This window comes from Ornithorhynchus anatinus, unplaced genomic scaffold (genome assembly GCF_004115215.2).
Source record: "Ornithorhynchus anatinus isolate Pmale09 unplaced genomic scaffold, mOrnAna1.pri.v4 scaffold_264_arrow_ctg1, whole genome shotgun sequence".
Taxonomy (NCBI): domain Eukaryota; kingdom Metazoa; phylum Chordata; class Mammalia; order Monotremata; family Ornithorhynchidae; genus Ornithorhynchus; species Ornithorhynchus anatinus.
In genome coordinates, this window is record NW_024396743.1 from 927,233 (window position 1) to 952,612 (window position 25,380).

A 25,380-nucleotide genomic window follows, 5' to 3' on the forward strand; every position below is an offset into this window, starting at 1 on the left:
CCCACACGGAGCCTGGGAGGGTCAGTAGCAGCAACGTTATTTACTGAGTCACAGCTTCGGCAAACAGAGTGCGGCACGCTTCGCATTCATATATTAACTGGGAATCTGGGGGATAAATAAAGAGTTCTCTTAAATAGCTGGCTCTGACCCACCCAGGGAACCCCAGCAGGGCCCATCAGCCTGGAAGCTCACCGTGGGGGGGAGAGAGCCAAGGGGAGTGAGGGGTTAGGCTGGGGAGGGGGCTGCAGCAGCATCTTCTCCTGAGGCCGGGCCGGCAGTCACAGCTGGGGAGCAGCACCCGGTGAGAGCCCCAGGTGCAGGGAGTAAATCTCAGAGCACACCCAGGTGGGAACCATTTCGGAGATCAGTGTTAGGCACGGGGAGGGGGTGGGGGGAAGGAGAGGACAGGAGAGTGAGTGATCCAGACAAGAGCCGGGGCCCCACCAGGGTTGGGGGCCAAGACCAGAACGCTTTGAGGACCACATTAGGTCTCGGGCTAGGACACAGAAGTGAGATAACTCAAGTGGGTTGGGGGTGGGGGCAGATGAAGAGGAAGTTGGGGGGGGGGGTCCCTCCCCAATCACCCCAGGTCCCCCACCAGGCTCTGGACATTTCACCACTCCTCCATTAGGTTCTGGAGAAGCCAGAACCCACCTGAGGGGAAGGCCGGTGTGGCAGGGCACGGCGGGGCATGATCCCAAAGCGGCATGGAGAGAGACCCCGTCTCCTGAGGGAAACTTAAGGGATAGTCCTGGAAGAGGCAGCTCTGCCCACCTGCCCTGGCCCTTCCTCTCCTTTCCCTCCACTACAGACCACACCCAGGCCCCGGACCGATGCCCCCTTTTCCGGACTCAGCCCTCGGGCAGCCATGGAAGGTGCCAGCCGCCCGATTACTGAGTCTTCTTGTCCTCTGGCGGGTAGTAGGGAGGAGGTGGAGGCTGGTCCTAGAGCAGAGAGAAAACAACAGGAATCAAGCAGGAACTTCCCAGAGTGCTCTGCTCGCTTCCCACCTGCCCTCCCTACGAACACCAGGAATGCCAAAGGAGCTGGCTCTCCTCTGTTCTCACAGACTGGGCTTCCCGCCAACCACCCCCACTGCTGGCCTGGCCCGAAGGGCACGCCTTTCACCCGGGGCATGCCAGCCCAGGAGAGCCCTGTCTGGGAAAATAAGCCCAGGGTGTGCCAAGGTGATTATGGACCCACTCACCGGAGGCATGTAGACATTGTGAGGGTTTCCAGGGTTGTAGTAGCCACTGGCAGCTGCTTCTGCAGCTTTGGCTTCCGCTGTGAAAACACCCACACGCATGTGTGTGCACACTTACACACGTACACACACCCTGTACCCCAGCTGCAGCTCCCTCCTCCTGCCTTATGGGCCCAGAATGGGGTGAGGGAAAGATGAAGGGAAGGAAGGAATGGGGAAAAGAGGCAAGGAGGGGAGGGCATGGAGGGATAAGATGCCTTCTGCCCACCCCGACCCATCATGACTTCTGCTGTGCCCCGTTCCCCTACCGAAGATAGATGGAAGGAGTCGGGGGTGGGGAGAGAGAAGAGGGAGAAGGAGGGGCACAGAGGGACGAGGTACTTTCTGCCCATCCCCATCGGGGCCCCCGGCCCTGCCACTGGGAGGATCCTTACCTGCAGGGGTGGAGGGGAGGTCTGGGCCGCCCTGGTCACTGGCAGGGGGCATCATCGGCCCGGGATACGGAGGTGGTGGGGGTGCCATGAACCCCGCGGTCAGAGGCGGCCCTGGGTACAGCTCTGCACGACCAGACAACCCCCATCACCTTGGCGCTCCCAGACCCCAACCTTACCCCCCACCCCCAGCCCAGAAACCCAGAGGTCGGGTTCCCCGCCCGCCCCTCCCCACCAAAACTCACCAGGTGGGGGTGGTGGGTACGGATAGCCAGGGGAGTTGGAATACAGGCCATTGGCAGCTGGCGGCGGGGGAAAGACGGCGTAGGCCCCATTGGGAAGGTAGGAGCACCCGTAGGCTCCACCGGCAACTTCCCCTCTGGAAGCTGCAGAAACAGAACTGGCCATTAGCCACCGTGCCTAGCCACTGGGTCAATGCTGCCCCGCGGGGGGAGCACGGCAGGAGATCTGGGCTCAGGTCTCTGCCTGGCCACTGGCCCGCTGCTTTTTTTTGTTTGGTTTTGTTTTTTTTCAAATGGTTTTTGTTAAGCACTTACTATGTGCTAGACACTGTACCAACTGGTAGGTAGATACAAGCTAATCAGGTTGGATACAGTCCATGTTCTACATGGGACTCACAGTCTTCATCCCCACTATGCAGAGAAGAGAACTGAGGCACACAGTAGTGAAGTAACTTGCCCAGGGTCTCACAGTAGACATAGAGGAGCTGGATTAGAACCCAGGTCCTCTGACTCCCAGGCCCGCCTGACCTGGGGGCCTGTCACTTCATCTCACTTCTCTGGGTCTCAGACCCCTCATCCATCCCGTGAAGTGGTGGGGGAGATCCCTGCTCTCCCTCCGTCTCAATCCCACCGCTTCGACCCCGGCACTCGGTTCAGCGCTTAGTCTAGAGTAAGCGTCGAATCTACACGGTAACGATGGTGACTGCCGTCAGAGAACGGGGAAGTCCCCCACCCCGCCCCAAAGGACCCCATGGGGGAATCTGAGGGTGGCTGCTGAGGAAATGTGCGATGCCGCGTGCTCGCCCCCACCCTCCCCAGGCTCAGACCCTTGGGCTCGGCGCCTCCGGAGGCTGCCAGACTTGGTGAGGTGGAGACCCGGCTCGCTACCTTGAGACGCCACTTGCAGCATGCGCTGCCCGAACTCAATGGCGCCTCCCGCCGCAAAGGTGAACTTGTAGGTCGCCGACCCTTCCCAGCCTCCTGTGCGGGGGGGGAAAAAAGAGGAAACGAATGCTGGGGGCCTGAACCAAGAAAATAGACTGTCTATAGGGAGTGGCCTGGGTCCCTGGTCTCCCTCAAGCCCCCAGGGAGAGGCCCAGGTCTCCACCAAACCTCCCAGGGAGAGACCCGGGTCCCCAGTTGTTCCCGAACCTCCAAGAAAGAGGCCTGGGTCCTCCATCTCCCCCGACCCCGATTAGGGTAGACCGGGGGCGGAGGGGAGGTCTTCCAGGCCGTGCCCCAGACATCACAAGTCCTCTCTGGGCTAAGGAGGCCAAAGAGAAAGGCCCAGGGCTCTGATCCCAGCCCCCTACAGCGCCAAGCCAGGCTCCAGCCCTCCGCTGCCCCCCTGGCCCTTTTCTGCCCCCAGTGGGACCCCTCTGGACCTGGCCACCAGCTGAGGCCCAGCCACGCTCAACCCAACAACAGGCTGGTCTCTCCAGGCTGCTGGCCCGGGATCACCAGACCCTGCCCACCTCCCCACTGCAGCTCTGACCACCCACAACTCCCCCGTTTGGCCCAGATCCCATCCACCTCCCTCTTCTGCTCACATCCCACACAACTCAAGAGTTTTGGCTCACACCCCATCTACCTCCCCGTTCTGGTCCAGACCTCCCCCACCTCCCAATTCAGGTACGATCCCACCCACCTCCCTCCTCAACTGCGGCCCCACCCACCTCCCGCTTCAGCCCGTACTGTCCCTCGGATGTAATTGGCGCCAAAGACGGGCTGCTTGATCTCACAGTCTTTCATCAGGTAGAATGGCATCATGAATGACTGCAGGGGGTCCCGGCCCTTGGCCACGAAGATAACCTGCAAGGAAAGACGAGGGAGAGTCCAAGGGAGAGTCAGAGGAGGAGGCAGAGCAGGGCTGGTCGGTCTCCGGGCCTCAGACCCACCACCCGGTGAAGGGCAAGAGAGATAACAGTGGTCTTTTTCCTGCTAGAGTGGTCTCCCTCAGTCCCACAGCACTTATGTCCAGATCTGCCATCTATTTGAATGTCTGCCTCCATCCCCTAGACTGTTAGATCCTTCTGGGCAGGAATTGAGTCTCACTAACTTTTTTTTTCCTAAATGGCATTTGTTAAGCTCTTACTATACATCAGGCAGTATACTAAGTGCTGGGGTAGATGCAAGCTAATCAGGTTGGACAAAGTCCATGTCCCACAAGGGGATCGCAGTCTTAATTCCCGTTTACAGACGAGGTAACTGAGACACAGAGAAGTTAAGTGACTTTACCCAAGGCCACACAGTAGACAAACTGCTAAGTCAGGATTGGAACCCAGGTCCTCTGACTCCCAAGCCCATGCTCTTTCCATTAAACCATGCTGCTTCTTGAGGGCAGGGACTGTATTTCCCAACTCTACTATACACTCCCAAAGCACTCAGTTCAGTGCTTTGCACACAGTAAGTGCTCACTAAATATTATTGACTGGTATTGAGCAAAAGTACAAGAAATTCATGAGACACCCTCCCTGTCCACAAAAAGCTTCCTCTCTAACCCTGCAATGAAGAATTCCCTGGCCTGGACCTGTGCCCACCAAAGAGCTGCAGGCACCTTGTGTCCTGGCTTGGAATAATAAGTATAATAATAATATAAACTGTGGTATTGGTTAAGCACTTACTACGTGCCAAGCGCTGTACTCAAAGCTCAGAAGACCATACAAAACGATCCAGTTGAACACAGTCCATGTCCCACTAGGGGTCCCCGGTCTACACAGGAGGGAGAAAGGCTCTTGAACCCCCATTTTACAGATGAAGGAACCGAAGGTAGTGAAGTGACTTGCCCAAGGTCACACAGCAGCCAAGTGGCCAGGTCAGCTCTTCCAAAGGCCGGTGGGCGCCGGGCTCCCAGGACCCTGGCAGAGCCCCCAGACCTCGAGGCCTGGAGGATCCCCCGAGCTTCGGGCGGAGAAGGCGTCCCCTACTTACTCGGTACGGGGTCAGGAAGAGGCTGCCTTTCTTGGCCCCTCTGAAGGCATCCTGCATGGGCTCCATGTCGCTGAACGTCACCTCCACATGGTCAGAGGTCATGAGAACGCTGTAACCAGAGGGGGTGGGGGAGGGGGAAGGGACCTCAGGAGGTGATTCAGAAACATGATCTCACTCCTCAAAAACCTCCAATGGTTACCCACCAACCTTCTCCGTATTAGGCAGAAAACTCTTCTTCCTACTTATCCTTGCTCCTCTCCCACCACACTCCAGCTCACTCTCGCCACTCCTCTGGAGCCCTCACGTGCTTCATTCTGGTCTCTCTGGCCAAGGACCTCTTGCTCACGTCCTCCCTACTGCCTGGAACTCCTTCCCCTTGCACCTCTGACAGCCTGCCGGACTCCCCATCTTCCAAGCCCCTTTGAAATCACATCAATCAACCAATCATTCATTCATTCATTCATTCAATCGTATTTATTGAGTGCTTACTGCCCACATGTCCTGCCCACAACAAGTTTACGCTCTAGAGGGGGAGACAGACATTACTTTAAATAAATTACAGATGAATTCTCCATCGATTTGGATTACCTGGGGAGCCCCATCAAACAATGGTATTTATTGAGTGCTTTTTGTGTGCAGGGTACCCTACTAAGCATTTGGGAGAGTCCAATACTATAGAGTTGGTAGACCCAATCCCTTCCCACAAGGAGCTTACAGTTTAGAGGAGGCGGACATTCAGACAGGGGAAATGGCAGGGCTCCTCCAGGGGGCTTCCCTGATTTCTCTTTCATTTTCTCCCCCTTCGAAAACACCTCACCTGCCCCTTTCTTCAGCACTTCCTCATCACTTAAGCACTTGGGTTCTCACCAACACCTTTGGCTGCATTTTCCCAAGCCCTCAGTACAGTGCTCTGCACATAATAGGCTGGAAGCTTTTTAAGGGCATGGTCCTTATTAACTACAGTAAGTACACTTCCAAGGGCTCAGGACAGAGCTCTGCCCTCAGTAGACTGTTTAGTTCCATGAGGGTAGGGATCTTTGTAATTCAGTTGTACTCTCCCAAGTGCTCCTAATACAGAGCTCTACACCCCCCACAAAAAGTGCTCAATAAGTACTATTGATTGGAGTCGGGGCAGTGACTCTCACAGGCCTCTTCTCAAAACAGAGGCTCACCCTCTAACCACCTTTCACAGCTCAGCAACTGGCCCCTCTATAAACAACCTCAACTGTGAACCCAAGGAAACAAGCCTCCCATTTCCCCTTATTTTCAGTCAGTCACACTTATTGAGCACTTACTGTGTGCAGAGCACTGTACTAAGCCCTGAGGCATGCTTGGACCACAGTGCTCATGACCCTATCCGTAATTTACTTCTTTACATTTATGTCTCTCTCCCCCTCTTATAGGCTATAAGTTCCCTTTTTGAAATAAACTGATATTTGTTAAGTGTTTACCAGGTGCCAGGCAACGGTACTAAGCACTGGGGTAGATACAAGATAATCGGGTTGGACACAGTCCGTGCCCCACATGGGACTCAAAGTCGTAATCCCCACTTTACAGATGAGGTAACTGAGGCACAGATAAGTCAAGTGACTTGCCCAAAATCACACGGCAGTCAAGTGGCAGAGCCGATGTTAGAACCCAGGTCCTTCTGACTCCCAGGCCCTGGGCTCTTTCCACTAGGCCACGCTGCTTCTCCAAGATTGTGGGCGGTGCATGCATCTACCAACTCTGTCGTAATGTCCTCTCCCGAGTCCTTAGTACAGGGGTCTGCCCACAGTAAGAGTTTAATGAATACCACTGATTGATTGCCAGTCTAAAGGAGGGCCGTCTCCACCCTTCTAGACTGAAAGCCCACTGTGGGCAGGAATTGTCTCCATTGCTGAACTGTACTTTCCAAATGCTTAGTACAGTGCTCTGCACACAGTAAGCGCTCAATAAATACGATCGAATGAATAAGTCACTTCACTTCTCGGGCCTCCATTTCCTCATCTGTAAAATGGGGATAAAATCTCTGTTCTCCCTCCCTCATAGATGATGAACCCCATGTGGGACAGGGACCGTGTCCAGCCAGAGTATCTTGTTTTACTCCAGCGCTTAGCACACACTAAGTGCTTATCAAGTTGCTGGGTACGGATTGTTACTCTCTGTTGCCAAATTTTACCTTCCAAGTGCTTAGTACAGTGCTCTGCACACAGTCAGCATTCAACAAATAAGATTGAAAAGTACCACAATTATTATTAATTCAATTCAATCATATTTGTTGAGTGCTGACTGTGTGCAGAGCACTGTACTAAGGGCTTGGAAAGTACAATACAGTCAATAGAGAGAGAGAATCCCTGCCCGCAACGGGCTCACAGTCTAGAGTGGGGGAGAAAGACATCGATACAAGTAAACAGGCATCATTATAAATAGAATTAGAGATATATACATTATACATAAGTGACAGGGTCGGAGGCAAGCTATGCCCCAGTCGTTGGTCCCGTGACTTGCAAGAGGGAAGAAAATACCATCTCTGGAACCGTTCCCCAACGTTGGTGGCTTGTGTTTAATGGGCTGCCGGGCACAGGGAGGAGGGACTCGATCCGCCTTGGGCCATCGGGGCCTTCTCTGATTTCACGATCCCAAGGACCAGTCTCTCCCTGTCCTCTGGGAGCGGGAGGGATGGCACGGGGGCGAGGCCGCTGGGCAAGGACGCAGCAGATGGGCACTCGGACCAGGCCAGAGCGGTGGCAGGAGGGGAGGGAGAGGGCCGGGGGCCCAGCCGGTGCGGAGGCCTAGCTGAGCTCTGGCTGGCAGGGCTCTGCCTCGCACTCATTCCCGACCCCCTACCAGCTGGCTCCCCGGGGCGCTGTTCACGTGTGATGGGGGTGCCGGGCTGCCGAGGGGCAGGTGGCCCGTTACACTGACTGGAAAGTGGGGAGTGTCAGTGAGCCCCACCTCCCCATTGCCCCTCTCCTTAATTGGGCTTTTCTCATCTTTCCCTCACCCTTCCATCTCCTCGTCAACCTCCTCCCTCGTCCTCCCTCCCTCCTCCATCTCCCCCTCGTCCTCCCTCCCCCCTCCATCTCCCCCTCGTCCTCCCTCCCTCCTCCATCTCCCCCTCGTCCTCCCTCCCTCCTCCATCTCCCCCTCGTCCTCCCTCCCTCCTCCATCTCCCCCTCGTCCTCCCTCCCTCCTCCATCTCCCCCTCGTCCTCCCTCCCTCCTCCATCTCCCCCTCGTCCTCCCTCCCTCCTCCATCTCCCCCTCGTCCTCCCTCCCTCCTCCATCTCCCCCTCGTCCTCCCTCCCTCCTCCATCTCCCCCTCGTCCTCCTCCATCTCCTCCCTCCCCCATCTCCCCCTCGTCCTCCCTCCCTCCTCCATTTCCCCCTCCTCCATCTCCCCTTTACCCTCCCTCCCTCCATCTCCCTCTCCTCCTCCCTCCTCCTCCATCTCCTCGTCACCCTCCCCCCGTCCATCTCTCCCCTGTCCTCCTCCATCTCTCTCCCTCTCCATCTGCCCCCATCCTCCCTCCTCCTCCATCCCCCCTCCTCCTCCCTTCCTCGTCCTCCTCCATCCTCCCTCCCTCGTCGTCCACCTCCCCCTCGTGGGGGCTGACTCCTTCCCCCCGGGTGAGGCCGGCGTTGCGCTCCCTCCGCGGCCCTCTCACCTCTCGCTGTTGTTGACGATCACTCCGCCGCCCTCCGAGTGGTTCTTGTTGAGCGCCATGGCCCGCTGCGCACTGCGCCTGCGCGCCGCTCCCCTCCCCTCCCCCGCCCCCGCGAGGACGCCCCAACGGCCGGACCAATCGACAGCGCCGCGCGCGCGCGGGCGGGGGGCGGGGGAGAGAGAGAGAGAGCGCGCGACCCCGCCACCTCGCGTCACGTGACGCTGCCCCTCGCCAACCTCCAACTACCAGTCCCGGCATGCCACGCGCCCGGGGCAAGACTTGAGGCCTCATTCATTCATTCAATAGTATTTATTGAGCGCTTACTATGTGCAGAGCACTGGACTAAGCGCTTGGAATGGACAAATCGGTAACAGATCGAGCGTGGCTCAGTGGAAAGAGCACGGGCTTGGGAGTCAGAGGTCATGAGTTCGAATCCCGGCTCTGCTACTTGTCAGCTGTGTGACTGCGGGCAAGTCACTTCACTTCTCTGGGCCTCAGTGACCTCATCTGTAAAATGGGGATTAACTGTGAGCCTCACGTGGGACAACCTGATTACCCTGTATCTACCCCTGCGCTTAGAACAGTGCTAGGCACATAGTAAGCACTTAAATACCAACATTATTATTATTATTACTATTAACAGATAGAGACAGTCCCTGCGCTTTGACGATCTTACAGTCTAATCAAGGTTGACATTAGGCCTCCCCATCCTCCTCCCCGCCGTCCTCCTTGAAAGCCCCCCATCCACCCACCCATGCCACCCTCCCCCAGGCTGACGAGTCGTCGCCCGCGCCCGAGGGACGGATCCCCAGCATTTCCTGGGAGCCTACTGTGTGCCGAGCACTGTCCTGGGCACCCACCGGGGCCGGGGAGTTGCCCGCTTGTACAGAACTGGGTGGTTGGGGGAGTGCGGCTGTGGTGGTAGATTCAATCCCGGACCTAGAGGAGTGTCCAGTTAAGCGGGAGACACAGGACTCTCATTTCCCTGGGTCATGGGTTCGAATTCCAGCTCTGCCACTTGTCAGCTGGGTGACAGTGGGCAAGTCACTTCACTTCTCTGGGCCTCAGTGACCTCATCTGGAAAATGGGGATTAACTGTGAGCCTCACGTGGGACAACCTGATGACCCTGTATCTACCCCACCACTTAGAACAGTGCTCTGCACATAGTAAGCACTTAAATACCAATATTATTATTATTCCCTGGTCCTTGGGGCCAAGGAAGTAATAATAATAATAGTTAAGCACCTATTATCTGCCAAGTGTAATTTAGCGCAGATGTACAGAGAAGCAGCGTGGCTAGAGAAGCAGCGTGGCTCAGTGGAAAGAGCACGGGCTTTGGAGTCAGAGGTCATGAGTTCGAATCCCGGCTCTGCCACTTGTCAGCTGTGTGACTGTGGGCAAGTCACTTAACTTCTCTGGGCCTCAGTTACCTCATCTGTAAAATGGGGATGAAGACTGTGAGCCCCATGTGGGACAACCTGATTCCCCTATGTCTACCCCAGCGCTTAGAACAGTGCTCTGCACATAGTAAGCGCTTAACAAATACCAACATTATTATTACATACGACACAGTCCCTTCAGACAATAGATTCTGTCCCATATGGGGCTCACAGTCTAACAGGAATTGAATCCCCATTTTATAGATGAGGAAACAGAAGCACAGAGATATTAAGTAACTCATCTGAGAGGAGGCAAGTGGCGGAGCCGAGATTAGAGCCCTGGTCCCCTCCTCGCTCTGGGGCTGTGCTCTCTGCCCTAGCCCATGCTGCTTCTAAGCATCCAGTTCTGGACAATGTGAGCTGTCTCTGGCCAGAAGGAGGATATTTAGTTTAAAACCAGACCATTTCCCTCCTCCCACAGACCCCTGTGGTTTTTGGCAGAGTTTCTGTAGTCCTAAAGGCCTAGCTCCAGTTTCCCAGGGCACGGGCACAAAAACCTCTTTGGCTATTGTGGGAACCTCACTCCCGGCAGAAAGCGGTAAATATTCAGGTCCAAGGAACTGGGAATGGGAGAGGGATCAGGGGGAGATGAAGGCAGCCCCTCTCCACTCCATGCCGCATACAGGGACCGGGACACCTCGTAAAAATAATCACTGTGGCATTTGTTATGGCTTACTAAGTGCCAAGCATTATACTAAGCACTGAGGTGTAGAGAACAAGATAATGCGATTGGACACAGCCCAGAGTGTTGGGGAGTATGGGTATTGAATCACTGTTTTACAGTTGAGGAAACTGAGGTGCAGAGAAGTACTCTGCCACTTGTCTGCAGTGTGACCTTGGGTAAGGTACTTGACTTCTCTGTGCCTCAACTACCTCATCTGCACAATGGGGATTAAAACGGTGAGCCTTATGTGGGACAGGGATTGGGTCCGACCTCATCACCTTCCATCATCTTCCCCAGCGCCTAGTACAGTGCCTGACACATATTAAGTGCTTAACCAATACCATAAAAAAAGTGAAGCAACTAGCCCACAGTTATAGGGCAGACAAGGGGCAGAGCCAGAATCAGAACCCAGGTCCTTCTGACTGCCGTGCCAGGGCACTCTCCACTAGACCGAACTGCTTCTCGGGGCATAAAACAACAACGTGGCAAGGAGCTAGAGGGCCCCTCCACCTCCGGAAAAAACAACCCCATTTCAGGGGGAAAAGGGTGTGGGAGGGAGGGGCTATTTTTAGCCTTTACTGAGGGAGCCGTCAGGACTTGTATAGCCTCCCTGTCTGGCTCAGCACAGCTCTGCCTTTGTCCTGGCCCAGGCTCAAAAGCCCTCTGTGTCTGCTGTGGGCCGGAGCTGGCTGCCCAGTGGCCCGGGGGCCTCTTCTCAGCCCAGGCCCAAAGATGGGGAGAAGCGGGAACAGAACCGGGACAACCAGGGAAGAGTTCTGGGCTCCCAACCCCAGGCTTGGCCCACGCCTTCCGCTCTGGTCTCGAATGTGGGAAATAAAATCTTCCTTTTTAAAAGCAAAGCAAGTGGTTGCAGCAGAAGGGTGTGGAGCCCGGGGGGGGGGGGGGGCGCGGAGCGTGGGGGACCGCCTTCTGGACCCTCCCGTAATTAACTCAGGCCACAGAACCGGAAGGCTGAGGAAAGGACGACCCTCAGGCCCATAATCCAACCCTTTATTGTAGTTACTTTGCACACCCAGACGAATTAGGCCACGTATCCCACTCGTCCCCGCCCGCCCCCCCGGCAAGTGACTGAGAAAGCAAGGAGGTGAGGGGTGGGGAATACTTGTGTCAGGGCATGATGTTCTGTGCCCGTGACCCCGAGATCCTCCTCAGCCCCCGGGGAAACGTTACGGCCTGATTCTGGCCCTCATGGAGACCGTTTCAGAACACTGTGGCCGGGGGCTGCGGGGAGTGGGGGACGTGGAGACGGGAGGGTCCAGGACGGCAGCGATGCGGGGCTGAGCCCCCCCGGTGTGGGTGGGGGAGACACACGGCCCCTTCGGGCCAGCTGCAGCAATGGAGGGAAGGGAGTGGGGAGAGCAGGCCGGAGGCCGGGATGACCCCTAAGAAGCCCTGTCGTCCTGAATGGGGGGGGGTGGGGGGAGGAGAAGAGGATGGGGGGAATCGGGGGCGTCTTCTGCTCCAGGGGGAGCCCGGCAGTGAGGTAGGGGGAGGCCGGCAGATTTTCTCTCCCGAGAAAAATGAGTCTAAGAGAGCATCACCGAAAGACACGGGGTGACCGCTCCTGCCGCTACCTCCCCCTGCTCCCTGAGGGGGCTCTGAAAAGCACCGGGGAAGTTTCCCGGCTGGCTAACGGGGAAGAAGAACAGAGACCTCCCCAGAGGCCCCTGGGCAGGGCCAGGGGCAGAGGGTCAGGAGTCCCGGTCGGGCAGGGCAGAGACTTCCCCGCTCCCCTTACTCCCCCGTCACCTCCTCTTGAGCACCGAGATGCAGGACTTCTTGAGGGGCCCGATCTGCAGGTGGGCATCCACGCTCTCCAGGAAGAAGGCGGGCTTGAGCCGACGGGAGAACAGGCCGCCGAAGTGGCTGTCCAGGCAGCTCTGGAAGGCTTCGAGCGGGGAGGGCGGGGGGCCCCGGCGGGGCCGGGAGGCCCTCAGCCTCCGCAGGAGCTGGACCTTGCCATCGCGCACGGCGTAGAAGGCCAGGGCCCGGTCCGCGTACTCCAGGCACACGCCCACCGTGGGGGAGAAGGGCTGGGGAAGGGGCGCCTCGAGCCCGTGGAACCAGACGGAGAAGTTGCGGCCGTTCCACTGCAGGCAGCAGGAGAAGGGGTTCCGGCCCAGGCGGCCGCGGTCGTAGGGCTCGCGGGGAGAGAAGTCCTCGGCCATGACCCCCACGCTCACCCAGCCCTCGATGATCTCCACCTCCCAGTAGTAGGTGCCGCGGTCCAGCGCGCCCCCGCCCAGCACTTGCTCGCAGTGGACGAAACGCGTGGGCGACTCGGGGTAGGCAACGGGACACAGCACCCGCTTCACGCCCTTCGTCCCGAACAGCTGCAGGAACTTGTCTGCGGTGTCGCTGTCCAGGTCCACGATGAAGGCGACTGACCGCCCGGGGCGGGGGAGAGGGAGAGCAGACCAGAACCGGGGTCACGACCTGCTGCCTACGGGGCCGGGCACCCCACCCAAACCCACCGAGGTGGTCCCCACCCGCCCCGAAGGGACTTAGACTGGAAGCTCCTAGAGGGCAGCGCGTAGTACAGCGCTAAGAACCTAAGGGCGCAGCGAACGGCACTGCGCGACTGACCGATTGGCTAGGCTCGGCATGCCGAGCACTGTCTTAAGTGCTTGGGAGAGCAGGGGTTAGAGAGGGGATGCGCCAGCCTGGAAACGGAGCCAGCAGGAGCTTGCGTGCTTTCTGGCTCCAGAGCGCAAGGCGGGGGAGACCCCAGTCCCCGTGCCCCAGCTCCTGCCCCAAGTCCCCAGCCCCCATCCTCTAGCCGCTCACATTTGAGGAAGTAATCTCGGGCCTCCTCACACTCCAGGCTGTTGGAGCTGTCTGGGTCTTGGGAGTCAGCCTCCCCTGTAGGGATGCAAAAGAGGATGGCTCAGGCCCACCGGGGGAGACGGGAGGGGCCCGCTCCGTACCCGGGCCGGCACCTCATTCGTGAGCCCCGGTTCCGCTCCCGGTGTCCGCGCCCATTCGGACGGCCACTCTCCTGTGCCCGACGTCCTGGGGGTACGGAAGGCCGGGTGCCGGCCCGGTACACGCCCCCCCCCCCCCGTGCCAGACCAGTCCCGCGACCAGCGGGGACTGGGCCGCTGGCCACAGGCGACGTTTCGACCCCACCCTCTCTGTGGGCCTGCGCAGGGCGGGGTGGAGGGGGGATGGTTCCAACTCCTGCTCCCAGCCAGGAGCCATGCGGTCGGGGGAGAGGCGACGCAGGACTGAGGGTGGGGCACTGGAGCAGCTGAGTCACCTGCGGGGAGACACCCACCTTCGGTCCCCGGCTTGGGGGGGTCCTCCTCGTCCTCGCTCCGCCCCTGCAGCTGATCCCAGTGCCGGGCACAGGCGGTGACCAGCAGATCCCGCACTGCCCGCACGGCCTGGGCTGACTTGGTGAAGTGCAGTTCCCTCGGGGGGCCGGGCCCAGGCCCAGGACCCTCTTCCAGAGCCAACCTCAGCGCCAGGAGCTCCTGTGCCAGGGAAACACCAGTCATCGGGGCCGGGACCGGGTCCGACCTGGGTATCTTGTGTCTACCCTGGCGTTTCGCACAGTGTTGCGACACACGATAGGCTCTTAAATGCTTCTGCTGCTGCTGCTGCCCCGCTCTACCCCTTGGGGGCGGGAGCCCCCAGCATTACACTCCCCGATATTTCCAGCACCAGCCCCCGACCATCTTGGCCCCCATCCCCAACCAGCTTCACCCACTCCCCCGCCCCCCGAAAGGCTCCACCATTATCTGCACCCGCCAACATGGTCAACCCTCATCCCCACCCACCAACAGGGAGCCTCCATCCCCCACCACCCTCGCCAAGGGGTTCCCCCCACATCCCTGCCAACAGGCTCCACCCCCAGGGCCCGGGCCCACCCGCAGGAAGCCGACGGTGTCCGCCTCGGGCACGTGGTGGAGGGTGCGTAAGGCCCGGCTCAGCCGGGCGCGTTGGTCCTCCTGGCGCCGCAGCTCCTCCTGCGCCCGGCCCAGCATGGCGCGCTCGCCCTCTTCGATGAAGCCGCTCACCTCCCGCTGGAAGCGCTGCAACGCCTCCGAGGCCTCGGAGAACATGCGGCTCACCTTCTCCCGCTCCTCCAGGGCAGCGCTCTGCAGGGGGTGGGAATGGGGGGGCGGGATGCTGCTTTGGCCCAACCTTGCCCCCCTTCCCCACCAGACCCGCCCGCGGTGGGGAGGGGAAGGGGGGAAGAGGGCGGGGGGGGTCTCGGCCTCTCACCTTGATTAGCGCCACTGTGCGCCGGGATTGCGCGATGCCGGCGCCCAGCTCGTCCAGCCGCTCCTCCGCGGCGCTCAGGACCTGCGGCCGCTCGGCCTGCGGACAGAGGCAGGGCCCGGCCCATCACCACCCCTCTCCTAGAACGCGGCTCTCCGTCTGGCCTACCGTCGGTCCTCCCCTAGGCCCCGGGGCCAGCTAACTGGCCGCTGACATTTCCGGGGATGGGGGCTGCCCCATCTTTTGTCGATTCTGCCTGTCCCACGTGGGGCTCACGGTGTGGCTCGGTGGAAAGATCCCGGGCTTGGGAGTCAGGGGTCGTGGCTCCATCGCTTGTCAGCTGTGTGACTTTGGGCAAGTCGCTTCTCTGTCCCTCAGTTCCCTCATCTCTAAAGTGGGGATGAAGACTGTGACCCCCCACGTGGGACAGCCTGATCACCTTGTACCCTCCAGGGCTCAGAATGGTGCTTCGCACACAGTAAGTGCTTCACAGATACCATCATCATTATTATTATTTCACAGATGAGGTCATGAGGTCCAGAGAAGCTAAACGACTTGCCCGTGGCCACAGAGCAGGCAGGTGGCGGAGCCGGGAGAAGAACCCGGGTCCTTCTGTCCCTCACCGCCGTGCAGGCCCGTGTTCTAACCATCCGACGGAGCCACTTCGAAGGGGAGTCTTCTGGCCGGGCCGGGGTCGGAGGCAGGGGCATGGCTGCGGCCGGAAGCCGGCTGTCCGGCGGGGTCTCCGCCCTCCTCGGTCACCGCCTATGGGGCCCTCCCTCGTTCCAGGGTGGGTTTCCCAGCAAGTCTCCGGGGGCGCGTGAGTCAACTGCTCCGGGCGGGGAGGCGGAAAATCCTGAGGCCGGAGACGCTAAGGCCGGGCCCGGGGCCAAAGGAAACTGGGGGCGGGCCGGCGCACACGTCCCCGCCGGGGGCCCCCGGGGACGGTTGGACAGAGCCCATCTGTAGACCCGCCCCGCTTCGGACTCAAGGCTGGGCAGGGCGGACGGCCGGAAAGCTCGGGGCTGCGACCGGGGCCCACAGCAGCCCGGGCCGACCAGCGGGGCGTCGGGGAGAAGCCGGCTGAGCCCGGGGCGGGTGAAGGACCGTCCCCAGAGAAGCAGCGTGGCTCAGGGGAAAGAGCCCGGGCACGGGAGTCAGAGGCCATGGGTTCTAACCCCGGCTCTGCCACCCGTCAGCCGGGTGACTCTGGCCGAGTCACTTCGCTTCTCGGCGCCTCGGTGACCTCATCTGTCAAATGGAGACGAAGACCGTGAGCCTGACGTGGGACCACCCGATTGCCCCGTATGCTTAGAACAGTGCCCGGCACAGTCGGCGCTTAACAAACTCCCGCGTTATTAGCGTTATTGTTAACCTGCTGCCACAGCCCAGCGTCGACCCGCCCCGGCTCTCTGGTCCCCGCCCGGGGACCCCCCCCAGCGGCGGGGGCATTTCTCAGGCCGGCGGCGGGTGCCGGGCGCCTAGGGGTCAGAGGTCGCCGGTTCTAATCCCCGCTCTGCCACCTACGAGCCGGGCGACCCGGGGCGAGTCGCGCGACTCCTCGGCGCCCCGGCGACCCCGGAGCGAGACCGAGGTGGGACGGACGGGGCCGAAGACCGCGGGCCCACCCGACGTCCCCGGATCTCCCCCGGCGCTCGGGCCGGAGCCCGGCACACGGCCGGCGCTTAAGGAGCGGATCCGGGCCGGGCTGACCTCCTGGAGGGCGCGCTCCTGGTCGAGGTCCAGCAGGTCGTGGCCTCGGTGGTCCTGGTGGGCGCAGGTGGCGCAGAGGCAGAGGCGGTGGGTGCGGCAGTAGCGGTCCAGAGGGCTCAGGTGGCGGCGGCAGAGGCTGTCCTCCAGCCGGCGCAGGGTGGGCACCAGGCGGTGGTGGCGCAGCGCGGGGTTGCGCTGGTGCGGGCCCAGGTGCGCCGGGCAGAAGGAGGCGAGGCACGGCAGGCAGGAGCGCACGGCCGGCTGGGCCGCACCCTCGGGGCAGGCGTCGCAGGGCACGGGCTCCTCGTCCTCGCCCTCGCCCTCGCCCTGGTCGGGGCAGGCGGCGCGGCGGCCCAGGGGCTCCTCGCCCTCGCCCTCCTCGGGGTCGCTGGGCGCCGAGGGCCTCGGGCCGTGGCGGAGCTGCAGCAGCTCGCACAGGGTGTGGTTCTTGCGGAGCTGCAGGCCGTCGGGGAAGGGCTCCTGGCAGAGGGGGCAGCGGGCCGTGCCCCCGGTGCCCCCGGTGCCCCCGGCGCCCCCCGCCCCGCGGTGAGGCCACAGCGCGTCCAGGCAGGCGAGGCAGAAGTTGTGGCCGCAGGGCAGGGTGACGGGCTCCCGCAGCAGCTCCAGGCAGATGGGGCAGATGAAGGGGCCGCCCGCCTCCATGGCCGCGACGGTCCGGACCGGCCGGGGGCTCCGCCCGCTCTGCGCCGGCCCCGGAGGGGCCCGAGCGAGCCGGCGCCGCCCCTTCCCGCCCCTTCCCGGCCCCGGCCCCGCCCCCGCCGCCCCGCCCCGGCCTCAGTTTCCCTCCCGGAGGACCGGCCCTCCTCCCCGGCGGCCTGGAGGCACGACGGATTCGCGGGCGTCCCCCCGCCCCCGTCCCAGGGCCTCCTGACGCTGGCCGGGGCGTTTCTTAAGCCCTTCCTGTGTGCTGAGCACTCTTCGAAGCGCTGGGGGACGTACAGGGTAGGCAGGTCGTCCCACGGGGGGCTCACGGTCTTCAAACCCATTTGACAGACGCGGTCACTGAGACGCAGGGAAGTCTAGCGACTTGCCCGAAGGCACACAGCTAATCAGGGGCAGAGGCGGGATTAATGATAACGTTGGTATTTGTAAAGCGCTTACTATGCGCCGAGCACTGTTCTAAGCGCTGGGGTAGTTACAGGGTAATCAGGTTGTCCCACATGAGGCTCACAGTTAATCCCCGTTTTACAGATGAGGTCACTGAGGCCCAGAGAAGTGAAGTGACTTGCCCACAGTCACACAGCTGACAAGTGGCAGAGCCGGGATTCGAACCCGTGTCCTCCGACTCCCAAGCCCGGGCTCTTTCCACGAAGCCACGCCGCTTCTCGTCATAAGGACGATGGTATTTGTTAAACGCTTACTATGTGCCGAACACTGTTCTAAGCGCTGGGGTGGACGCAGGGTAGTCAGGTTGTCCCCCGTGGAGCTCACGGTCTTCATCCCCATTTTACAGATGCGGTCACTGACACACAGAGAAGTCTAGCGACTTTTCCAAAGGCACACAGCTAATCAGGGGCAGAGGCGGGATTAGAACCCATGTCCTCCGACTCCCAAGCCCGTGTTCTTTCCACTAAACCACGCTGCACCATAATTACGAAATGACTGTCTTCCCTTTTTACACACGACTTCATTTATCTATCCGTTTCTGATTGCTTCCTCTGCTCCACAGCACTTACCTCCCTTTCCATAATTTATTTATGTTATCGTGGGTCTTCCTCTCCATACTTTTGGCTCGTTCTTCACTCAATCGTATTTATTGAGCGCTTACTTTGTGCAGAGCACTGTACTAAGCGCTTGGAATGTACAATTCGGCACCAGACAGAGATGATCCCTGTGCAATAACGGGCTCACAGTCTAAATGGCAGGGAGCATGTTTACCGACTGTTTTATTGTACTCACTTGGGCGTTTATTAAAAAAAAAAAATTATGGTATTTGTTAAGCACTTACTATGTGCACAGCACTGTTCTAAACCCTGGGATAGATACAGGGTAATCAGATTGTCCCACGTGGGGCTCACATTTTTTTAATCCCCATTTTTACAGATGAGGTCACTGAGGCACAGAGAAGTTAAGTGACTTGCTCAAGGTCACACAGCAGACAGGTGGCAGAGCGGGATTAGAACCCACAACCTCTGACTCCCAAGCCCGTGCTCTTTCCACTAAGCCACGCTGCTTCTCAGTACTGGGCACATGGTAAGCGCTTGATCCCCAAGTGGAAGAGGGACTGGGTCCAACCTGATGATCTTGTAGTATTATTATATAATTATTATGGTATTTGTTAAGCGCTTACTATGTGCCAAGCACTGTTCTAAACACTGGAGTAGATACAAGGTGATCAGGTTGTCCTTCATTCATTCTATCGTATTTATTGAGGGCTTACTGGGTGCACAGCACTGTACTATGTGCTTGGAGAGTACAATTCGGCAACAGAGGCAATCCCTACCCACGTGGGGCTCAGTCTTCGTTCCCATGTTACAGATGAGGTAACCCAGGCACAGAGCAGGTATGGGGCTTGCCCAAGGTCACACAGCAGACAAGTGGCGGAGCCAGGATTAGAACTCAGGTGCTCAGACTCCCAAGCCCGGGCCCTTTCCACTGAGCCACGCTGAATAATGGTGGTATTTCTTAAGTGCTTACTAGGTGCCAGGCACTATACTAAGCACTGGGGCTGATACGAGCTAATTGGGTCCGACACAGCCCCTGCCCCACATAGGGCTCATAGTCTAATTCCCCATTTTACTTGATGAGGGAAGCGGGGCACAGAGAAGTGAAGTGATTTCCACAAGGTCACACAGCAGCCAAGTGACAGAGCCAAGATTAGAACCCAGGTCCTTCTGACTCCCAGGCCACTCAGCCCCACTGCTTCTCTATTGGAGGGGGTGTCCGTTCGGGAAGGGGGGTGGTCTGCGGGCCAGTGCCTCTACCCAAGCCCCCCAGGTGCCTCTGTCATATAGGGAGGCAGGGGAGGAATCCAGTCTCCTGGGGCCACGGCGTCGCTCCCGCCCCTCTGGGGTGGAAGAGTTTGGGGTGATGCGGGAGATGGGGGGATACAGGCCCCACAAGGTCCTGCAGGGGAGAGGGGGGCCTCTCCCTCCACAGTTGTCGCCCCAAATACTCCAATGCCTCACCCCCCCGCCCCCACAGACAACCCTCCAAACCCCGTCCCTCACCCACTGCAGACCACTCTCACTCAGACCACCTTCCTCCCCCAACCCTCCAACTCGGGTCAACGGAATTTACCACCAGTAAATATACCAGTATATTACTGGTATTCACCAGTTCCCTTCCCTCAGCGAGCTCACAGTCTTCGTCCCTTCCCCACCCAATCCTCTTCACCGCCCCCTCCGCCTTGCCCTTTGACCCCAGCATTTCTCCATCTGGAATGAGAGACAGAAAGAGGCTGCAATGTAATTTGAAGCCCAGAACAGGGCCTTGTTTTCTTTCTTCTAGGAGCCCCCGACCCGATCGTACACAGCGGGGTGGGGCGCTGTGACAGCTGCCCCGGGGAAACCGAGGCAGAGATCTGCCCCAGGAGGAGGAGGAAGAACCGGGACCGGGCCCAGAGTCGAGGCCGGAGCCCGGGGGGCCGCTCACACGGGGCCGGCGGGGGGCTCGGGCAGCTGGCACAGAGTGACGGTCCGCCCCTCGCACAGCCAGAAAACGGGGTGCAGGGGCTTGGTGAACAGGGAGCCGGAGAAGGAGTGGAGGAGCTGCGTCTGGGGCTCCAGGCTGAAGAAGGACAGGCAGCCGGCCGCCATGTCCAGCTCCACGCCCAGGAGGCGTTGCGTGGGCGGGCCCCGGGGCTCCGGGACCTGCTGACTCTGCCCGTTGTGCCAGGCCTCGTAGCGGTCCTCCAGCACCTGCAGCCCCCAGGAGCAGGGCCCCCGCCCGATGTTGTTGGGGTTGTGGCCCCGCTTGCGTCTCTCCAGCTCGGCGTAGGCCACGCCCACCACCACGGCGTGGTCAGACAAGCGCACCTCCCAGTAATGGCAGCCGGACTTGAAGCTCTGGGAGCACAGCACCTGCCACAGCTCGAAGCGGCCGGGACGCTCCCCGTCCCCGCCCGGGCCTCGCTCCACCGCCCTGCGCCCGTGCGAGGCCCGCTGGTTCTGGCAGGACAGGGCCAGGTAGCGGTTTGCCGTGTCGGGGTCGAAGGTCAGGTTGCGGTAATCTAGCGTGAGGAGACACGGGTGTGTGTTGGGGGGGGGTGCGCGGGGCAGCAAGATGCTCCACTAGTTACCTCATTCGAGGCTGTAAGCTCCTTGTGGGCAGGGAATGCGTCTGTTTCTTGTTCTACAGGACTCTCCCGAGCACTTAGTACAGTGCTCTGCACATAATAAGCGCACCATAATATGACTGAATGAATAAATGAACAGTCTCCGGTCACCGCGGGGCTCGTTAGTCACTCAGATCTGTGATGCACCTACTCCGTGCTCAGCGCTGGGGCCGATGCAAGGGATATCCGTCCCACCCCACTCCCAACCCCACAGCACTTACGTACATCTCTTTAAGTTAAATCTCATAAATTATTTATTCATATTAATGTCCGCCTCCCCCTCGAGACTGTAAGCTCCTTATGGGCAGAGAACATACCTGCTGATTCTGTTGTACTACACTCTCCCAAATGCTTAGTTCAGTGTTTGCTAAATACGACCGACCGACCGGTAATCAGATCGGACAGACGGCGGCCATCCAGGGCTCTCAGTCAAAGGGGGAGGGAGAAGGAGGATCTTCTCCCCGTCTTATAGAAGGGGAAACGGAGGCCCAGGGATGTGACGTGACGTGACGAGTCCCGGGGCAAAGCTGGGACCCGGGCCCGGGTCTCCAGCCGCCCGGGTCTCCCGACTCCCCAGCTCATACGTTGCCCACTGGTCGGTCCTCAGGGTTGGGCTGGGGGAACCACTCCTCTCCCTCACCTGCCCCAGCCCTTTTTGGGGACCCCAGGATTACTGGAGCGCCGGAGGGGGAAAGTGTGTACGCACACACAACCCAGACATACACATGCACACATTGGCAGAGGTAGGCGCAAACACACACGGAAACACATTCGCAAGCTTGGCACAGCAGGGGAATGACAACCCTGGGAAGGGTAGGTTGCAGGGCCACCTCAGGCAGGCACAGAAGTCCCCTCAGCATTTCTGGAAGGCCCAGCGGCCCCGGAAGCAGCGGTGCCCCCAAGGGGGGCGGGCGGGCTGGGCCGTGCAGACCCCTGACTCCCGGCCCAGCTGTCGTCCCTCCCCCCCACCATCATCCCGCGCTCTTACTCTTCTGAAGTTCTCTCCTCTGTCTGCACTGTGGGCTCGAGGACAGCGGGGTAGGTCTGGTGGTCTCTGTGGGCAAAGCACGGGTCCGGGGTGAGGGGACACAGCTGCTTGATCCCCCTCCTCACCCCCTGTGCAGCAGGGACTGGTTATGTTAGGAGGGGGATGGCTGGCCAGCAATCACAAGCCCGGTGTGTAGGGGAAGGAAGCAGAAGGGTCCTTCAGTGGACACTTGTGGACCCAGGGTCAGGTGGGCGAGAGTCATCCTTACCCTCCGGGCTGGCGGCGGGAGTGGGGCTCGGGGGCTGGGGGTCCTTGTGCAGCAGGAGTCGGGAGAGCTGGGCCAGCACGGCCTCCAGTCCTTCCCGCAGGCCGGCCTCGTCCCACTGAGGTGGGGGCAGCGCAGCCAGGGCCGGCGGGGCCGCCAGCCGCACCGACTCCTGAAGCCCCGGGATGGGACGGTGTCAGCCCCCGCATGGACCTCAGCCCTCCCCGGCCCCGCCCCCTCCCCCCAGCCCCCAGGTACCTGGAGGAAGCGGACGTGGTCGGGGCAGGCCAGCAGCATCTCGATCTGCTGCTGGTACCGGGCCAGGCCGTCCAGGTGGTCCCGAAGTCGGTTCTGGTTGTCCTGGGCCTGGCCCAGGGCGGCGGCCTTAGCCAAGGTGAGGTCCCAGAGCACCTCCTCCCGCCAGGCCTCCAGGGCCCGCAGCAGGGAGGACAGCTTGTTGGTGACGGCCACGATCAGGGTAGAGGCAGAGTCCTGCAGAGACGGGGCGGCCGCGGGGCCTCGGGATGGGGGGCGGGGGGGCCGGCGGTCCCTTTCCCGGGCGACTGGGGTGGGGGCGCGGGGGGCTCGGTTCCCCTCCCGGGAAATGGGGGGAGGTGGGGAGGGGACCCGGGCGGCCTCGGCAACGGCGGTACCTCGATCCCGTCACTCTGCCGCTGCAACTGGTGGAGCCGATCTTGAGCGGCCACGACCTGCCTCCGGCTCTCCGCCAGGCTCTCCCTGAGGTGCTCCTGGGCCGGCCGAGGCCAGAGGACGAGACCGTCCGACGGTGACTTTCCCCCTTCAGAGCCTCACTGAAAGCCCATCTCCTCCAAGGTGCTTTCCCTCCTTTCTTCTCCCCCCACTCCCTTCTCCGTCACCCTGCCTCGCTCCCGTTTCTCATCCCCTTTCCCTGCCCCGTGGCTTTTATGCCCATGTCTGTCGTTTATATTAATAAATACCTAGACTGTAAGCTCGCTGTGGGCTGGGAACACGTTTATTGACTCCGTTGTACTGTATTCTGCCAAGTGTTTGGCAGAGTGCTCTGCACACAATAAGCGCTCAATAAATACCACTGATTGCTAAGTAGATATGATCCCTACCCTCAAGGAGCTTACAGTCAACTAGCAGGGGATCCTAGAAGCCGGCCAAGGAGGTGGAGGATGGATAGAGGGGGGAGAGAGGCCAGCGTAATAATAGTAACTGTAACGAGAAATGACTGTGGTATCTGCTAATGATTATTATTACCACCCCAGCGCTTAGCCCATAGTAAGGGCTTAACCAGCACCATCATTATGATTAACAGTGCGTGGCACATAGTAAGCACTTAACAAATACCACCGTTATTATTATTATTACCCACCCCAGCGCTTGGCCCATAGTAAGTGCTTAACAAACACCATCATCATGATGATCAACAGTGTGTGGCACATAGTAAGCGCTTAACAAATACCCCCGTTACCATGCTTATCATCACTCCAGCGCTTGGCCCATACTAAGTGCTTAACAAACACCATCATCATGATGATCAACAGTGTGTGGCACATAGTAAGCGCTTAACAAATACCACCGTTATCAGGATTATTACCACCCCAGCGCTTGGCCCATAGTAAGGGCTTAACAAGCACCATCATCATGATGATTAACAGTGCGTGGCACATAGTAAGCGCTTAACAAATGCCACCGTTATCAAGATTATTATTAACACCCCAGCGCTTGGACCATAGTAACGGCTTAACAAACACCACGATGATGATGACCAACAGTGCGTGGCACATAGCGCTTAACAAATACCCCCGTTATCATGATTATTACCACCCCATCGCTTGGCCCAGAGTAACGGCTTAAACACCATCATCATGATGATCCACAGTGTGTGGCACATAGTAAGCGCTTAACAAACACCCCCGTTAACATGATTATTATCACCACCCCAGCGCTTGGCCCATAGTAACGGCATAACAAGCACCATCATCATTATAATTAACTGTGCGTGGCACATAGTAAGCGCTTAACAAATACCCCCGTTATCATGATTATTATTACCCCCTCTGCGCTCGGCCCATAGTAAGGGCTTAACAAATACCCCCGTTATCATGATTATTATTACCCCCTCAGCGCTCGGCCCATAGTAAGGGCTTAACAAACACCATGATGATGATGATGCACAGAGTAAGCGCTTAAGAAGCACCACCGTGATGATGAAGCAGCGTGGAAAGCGGTCACAGGTCACGGGTTCGAATCCCGGCTCCGCCGCTCGTCAGCCGGGCGGGGGCGTCTCCGGGCCTCGGCGACCTCATCCGTCAAATGGGGCCGACCGGGGGCCTCGGCACGTAGTAAGCGCTCACCTGCTGGGCCTCTCGCTCCGTCTCCAGCAGGGCCCGGCGGTGGCCGCGGCAGACGTGCACGGTGCAGGCGCAGCAGACGCAGAGCCGCTCGGTCTGGCAGTAGAGCTCCACGGCCCGGCCGTGGCGCGGGCACCGGGCCCCGGGGGCGGGGTCGGAGGTCAAAGGACCGGCCCGCACGGCCTCCACCACGTCGCAGAGCGCCACGTTTTTGCACAGGTCGGGGCGGCGGGAGAAGAGCGCCCGGCAGGCCGGGCAGTCGGTGACCTCCCCGCGCCGGGCCCAGTGATCCTCGATGCAGGACCGGCAGCAGCTGTGGCCGCACGGCAGCGTCACCGGCTCGGCGTACAGCTCCAGGCAGATGGGGCACACCAGCTGCTCCTCCAGGGGAACCGCCGCCATCTTCTCGCCGCCTCCACCGGAAGCCGGGCCCGAAAAAACGGACAACGGGGGCGGAAATGGAGGCCCGAAGGGGGCCGGGGAAAGGGCCGGGGAAAGGGCCGGGGAAAGGACCGGCTTCCTTCCTTCCCTCGCCACCGGGATGGCGGGGGGAGCTGCTAGGCGCTTACTACGTGCCAAGCGCTGTGGGGATCCCAGGTGATGGAGTGGGCCCCCTGGCAGCCTGGCTCAGTGTCAGCGGGCCTGAGTTCGAACCCCGGTTCTGCCACTTGTCGGCTGGGTGACTGGGGGCCAGTCACTTCGCTTCTCTGGGCCTCGGTCACCTCATCGGGAAAATGGGGGTGAAGACTGGGAGCCCCCCCGAGGGACCACCTCATTCCCCTGTGTCTACCCCAGCGCTTAGCACAGTGCCCTGCACATAGCGCTTAACAAATACCAACATTATTATTGTATTTCATAATATAATTATATATCATACAATATATAAATATATTATAAACATAACTATAATAATGTCGGTTAGTATATTTAACAGCACAACTATATGCTATACAATATATGAATATA

At 59.7% G+C, this 25,380-nt stretch overlaps 3 protein-coding genes across 4 annotated transcripts; all 3 read right to left on the reverse strand.

Annotated features, from left to right (window-relative positions):
- Nucleotides 1–21: 21 nt before the first annotated feature.
- WBP2 (WW domain binding protein 2) lies at nt 22–8,559 on the reverse strand. Of its 2 annotated transcripts, none has more exons than XM_029056845.2 (8): nt 8,458–8,559; nt 4,809–4,917; nt 3,554–3,689; nt 2,766–2,858; nt 1,881–2,021; nt 1,639–1,761; nt 1,208–1,284; nt 22–944 (listed from the first exon to the last, which is right to left on the reverse strand). In XM_029056845.2, exons 1-8 carry the CDS (start codon nt 8,514–8,516, stop codon nt 891–893), a joined length of 792 nt encoding a protein of 263 aa, XP_028912678.1. In that variant the 5' UTR covers nt 8,517–8,559; the 3' UTR covers nt 22–890. The 2 variants fall into 2 exon arrangements, with proteins under 2 accessions (XP_028912678.1, XP_028912679.1); XM_029056846.2 differs by lacking the exon at nt 8,458–8,559 and adding an exon at nt 7,237–7,761.
- A 2,996-nt stretch (nt 8,560–11,555) lies between these two features.
- TRIM47 (tripartite motif containing 47) lies at nt 11,556–17,232 on the reverse strand. The gene is made up of 6 exons (XM_029056716.2): nt 16,523–17,232; nt 14,813–14,908; nt 14,455–14,685; nt 13,860–14,058; nt 13,370–13,444; nt 11,556–12,965 (listed from the first exon to the last, which is right to left on the reverse strand). The coding sequence occupies exons 1-6, from the start codon at nt 17,183–17,185 to the stop codon at nt 12,328–12,330; spliced, it is 1,902 nt and encodes a 633-aa protein (XP_028912549.1). The 5' UTR covers nt 17,186–17,232; the 3' UTR covers nt 11,556–12,327.
- Nucleotides 17,233–19,949: 2,717 nt separating this feature from the next.
- Nucleotides 19,950–24,872, reverse strand: TRIM65 (tripartite motif containing 65). Its single transcript, XM_029057087.2, has 6 exons — nt 24,418–24,872; nt 22,726–22,821; nt 22,331–22,564; nt 22,076–22,244; nt 21,808–21,873; nt 19,950–20,714 (listed from the first exon to the last, which is right to left on the reverse strand). The coding sequence occupies exons 1-6, from the start codon at nt 24,814–24,816 to the stop codon at nt 20,134–20,136; spliced, it is 1,545 nt and encodes a 514-aa protein (XP_028912920.1). The 5' UTR covers nt 24,817–24,872; the 3' UTR covers nt 19,950–20,133.
- Between the last annotated feature and the right edge of the window lie 508 nt (nt 24,873–25,380).

Coding starts and splice junctions, on each gene's coding strand:
- WBP2 (XM_029056845.2), bottom strand. CDS start 8,516: ATGGCGCTCAACAAGAACCACTCGGAGGGCGGCGGAGTGATCGTCAAC. Junction 2,022..2,765: donor GCTGCAAGTGGCGTCTCAAG/GTAGCGAGCCGG, acceptor CTGTTTCTGCAG/CTTCCAGAGGGGAAGTTGCC. Junction 1,762..1,880: donor GTACCCACCACCCCCACCTG/GTGAGTTTTGGT, acceptor CTGGTCGTGCAG/AGCTGTACCCAGGGCCGCCT.
- TRIM47 (XM_029056716.2), bottom strand. CDS start 17,185: ATGGAGGCGGGCGGCCCCTTCATCTGCCCCATCTGCCTGGAGCTGCTG. Junction 13,445..13,859: donor CCCCAAGCCGGGGACCGAAG/GTGGGTGTCTCC, acceptor GCATCCCTACAG/GGGAGGCTGACTCCCAAGAC. Junction 12,966..13,369: donor CCGAGATTACTTCCTCAAAT/GTGAGCGGCTAG, acceptor CCGGGCGGTCAG/TCGCCTTCATCGTGGACCTG.
- TRIM65 (XM_029057087.2), bottom strand. CDS start 24,816: ATGGCGGCGGTTCCCCTGGAGGAGCAGCTGGTGTGCCCCATCTGCCTG. Junction 22,565..22,725: donor GGCAGAGTGACGGGATCGAG/GTACCGCCGTTG, acceptor CCGTCTCTGCAG/GACTCTGCCTCTACCCTGAT. Junction 21,874..22,075: donor TCCCGCCGCCAGCCCGGAGG/GTAAGGATGACT, acceptor CTTTGCCCACAG/AGACCACCAGACCTACCCCG.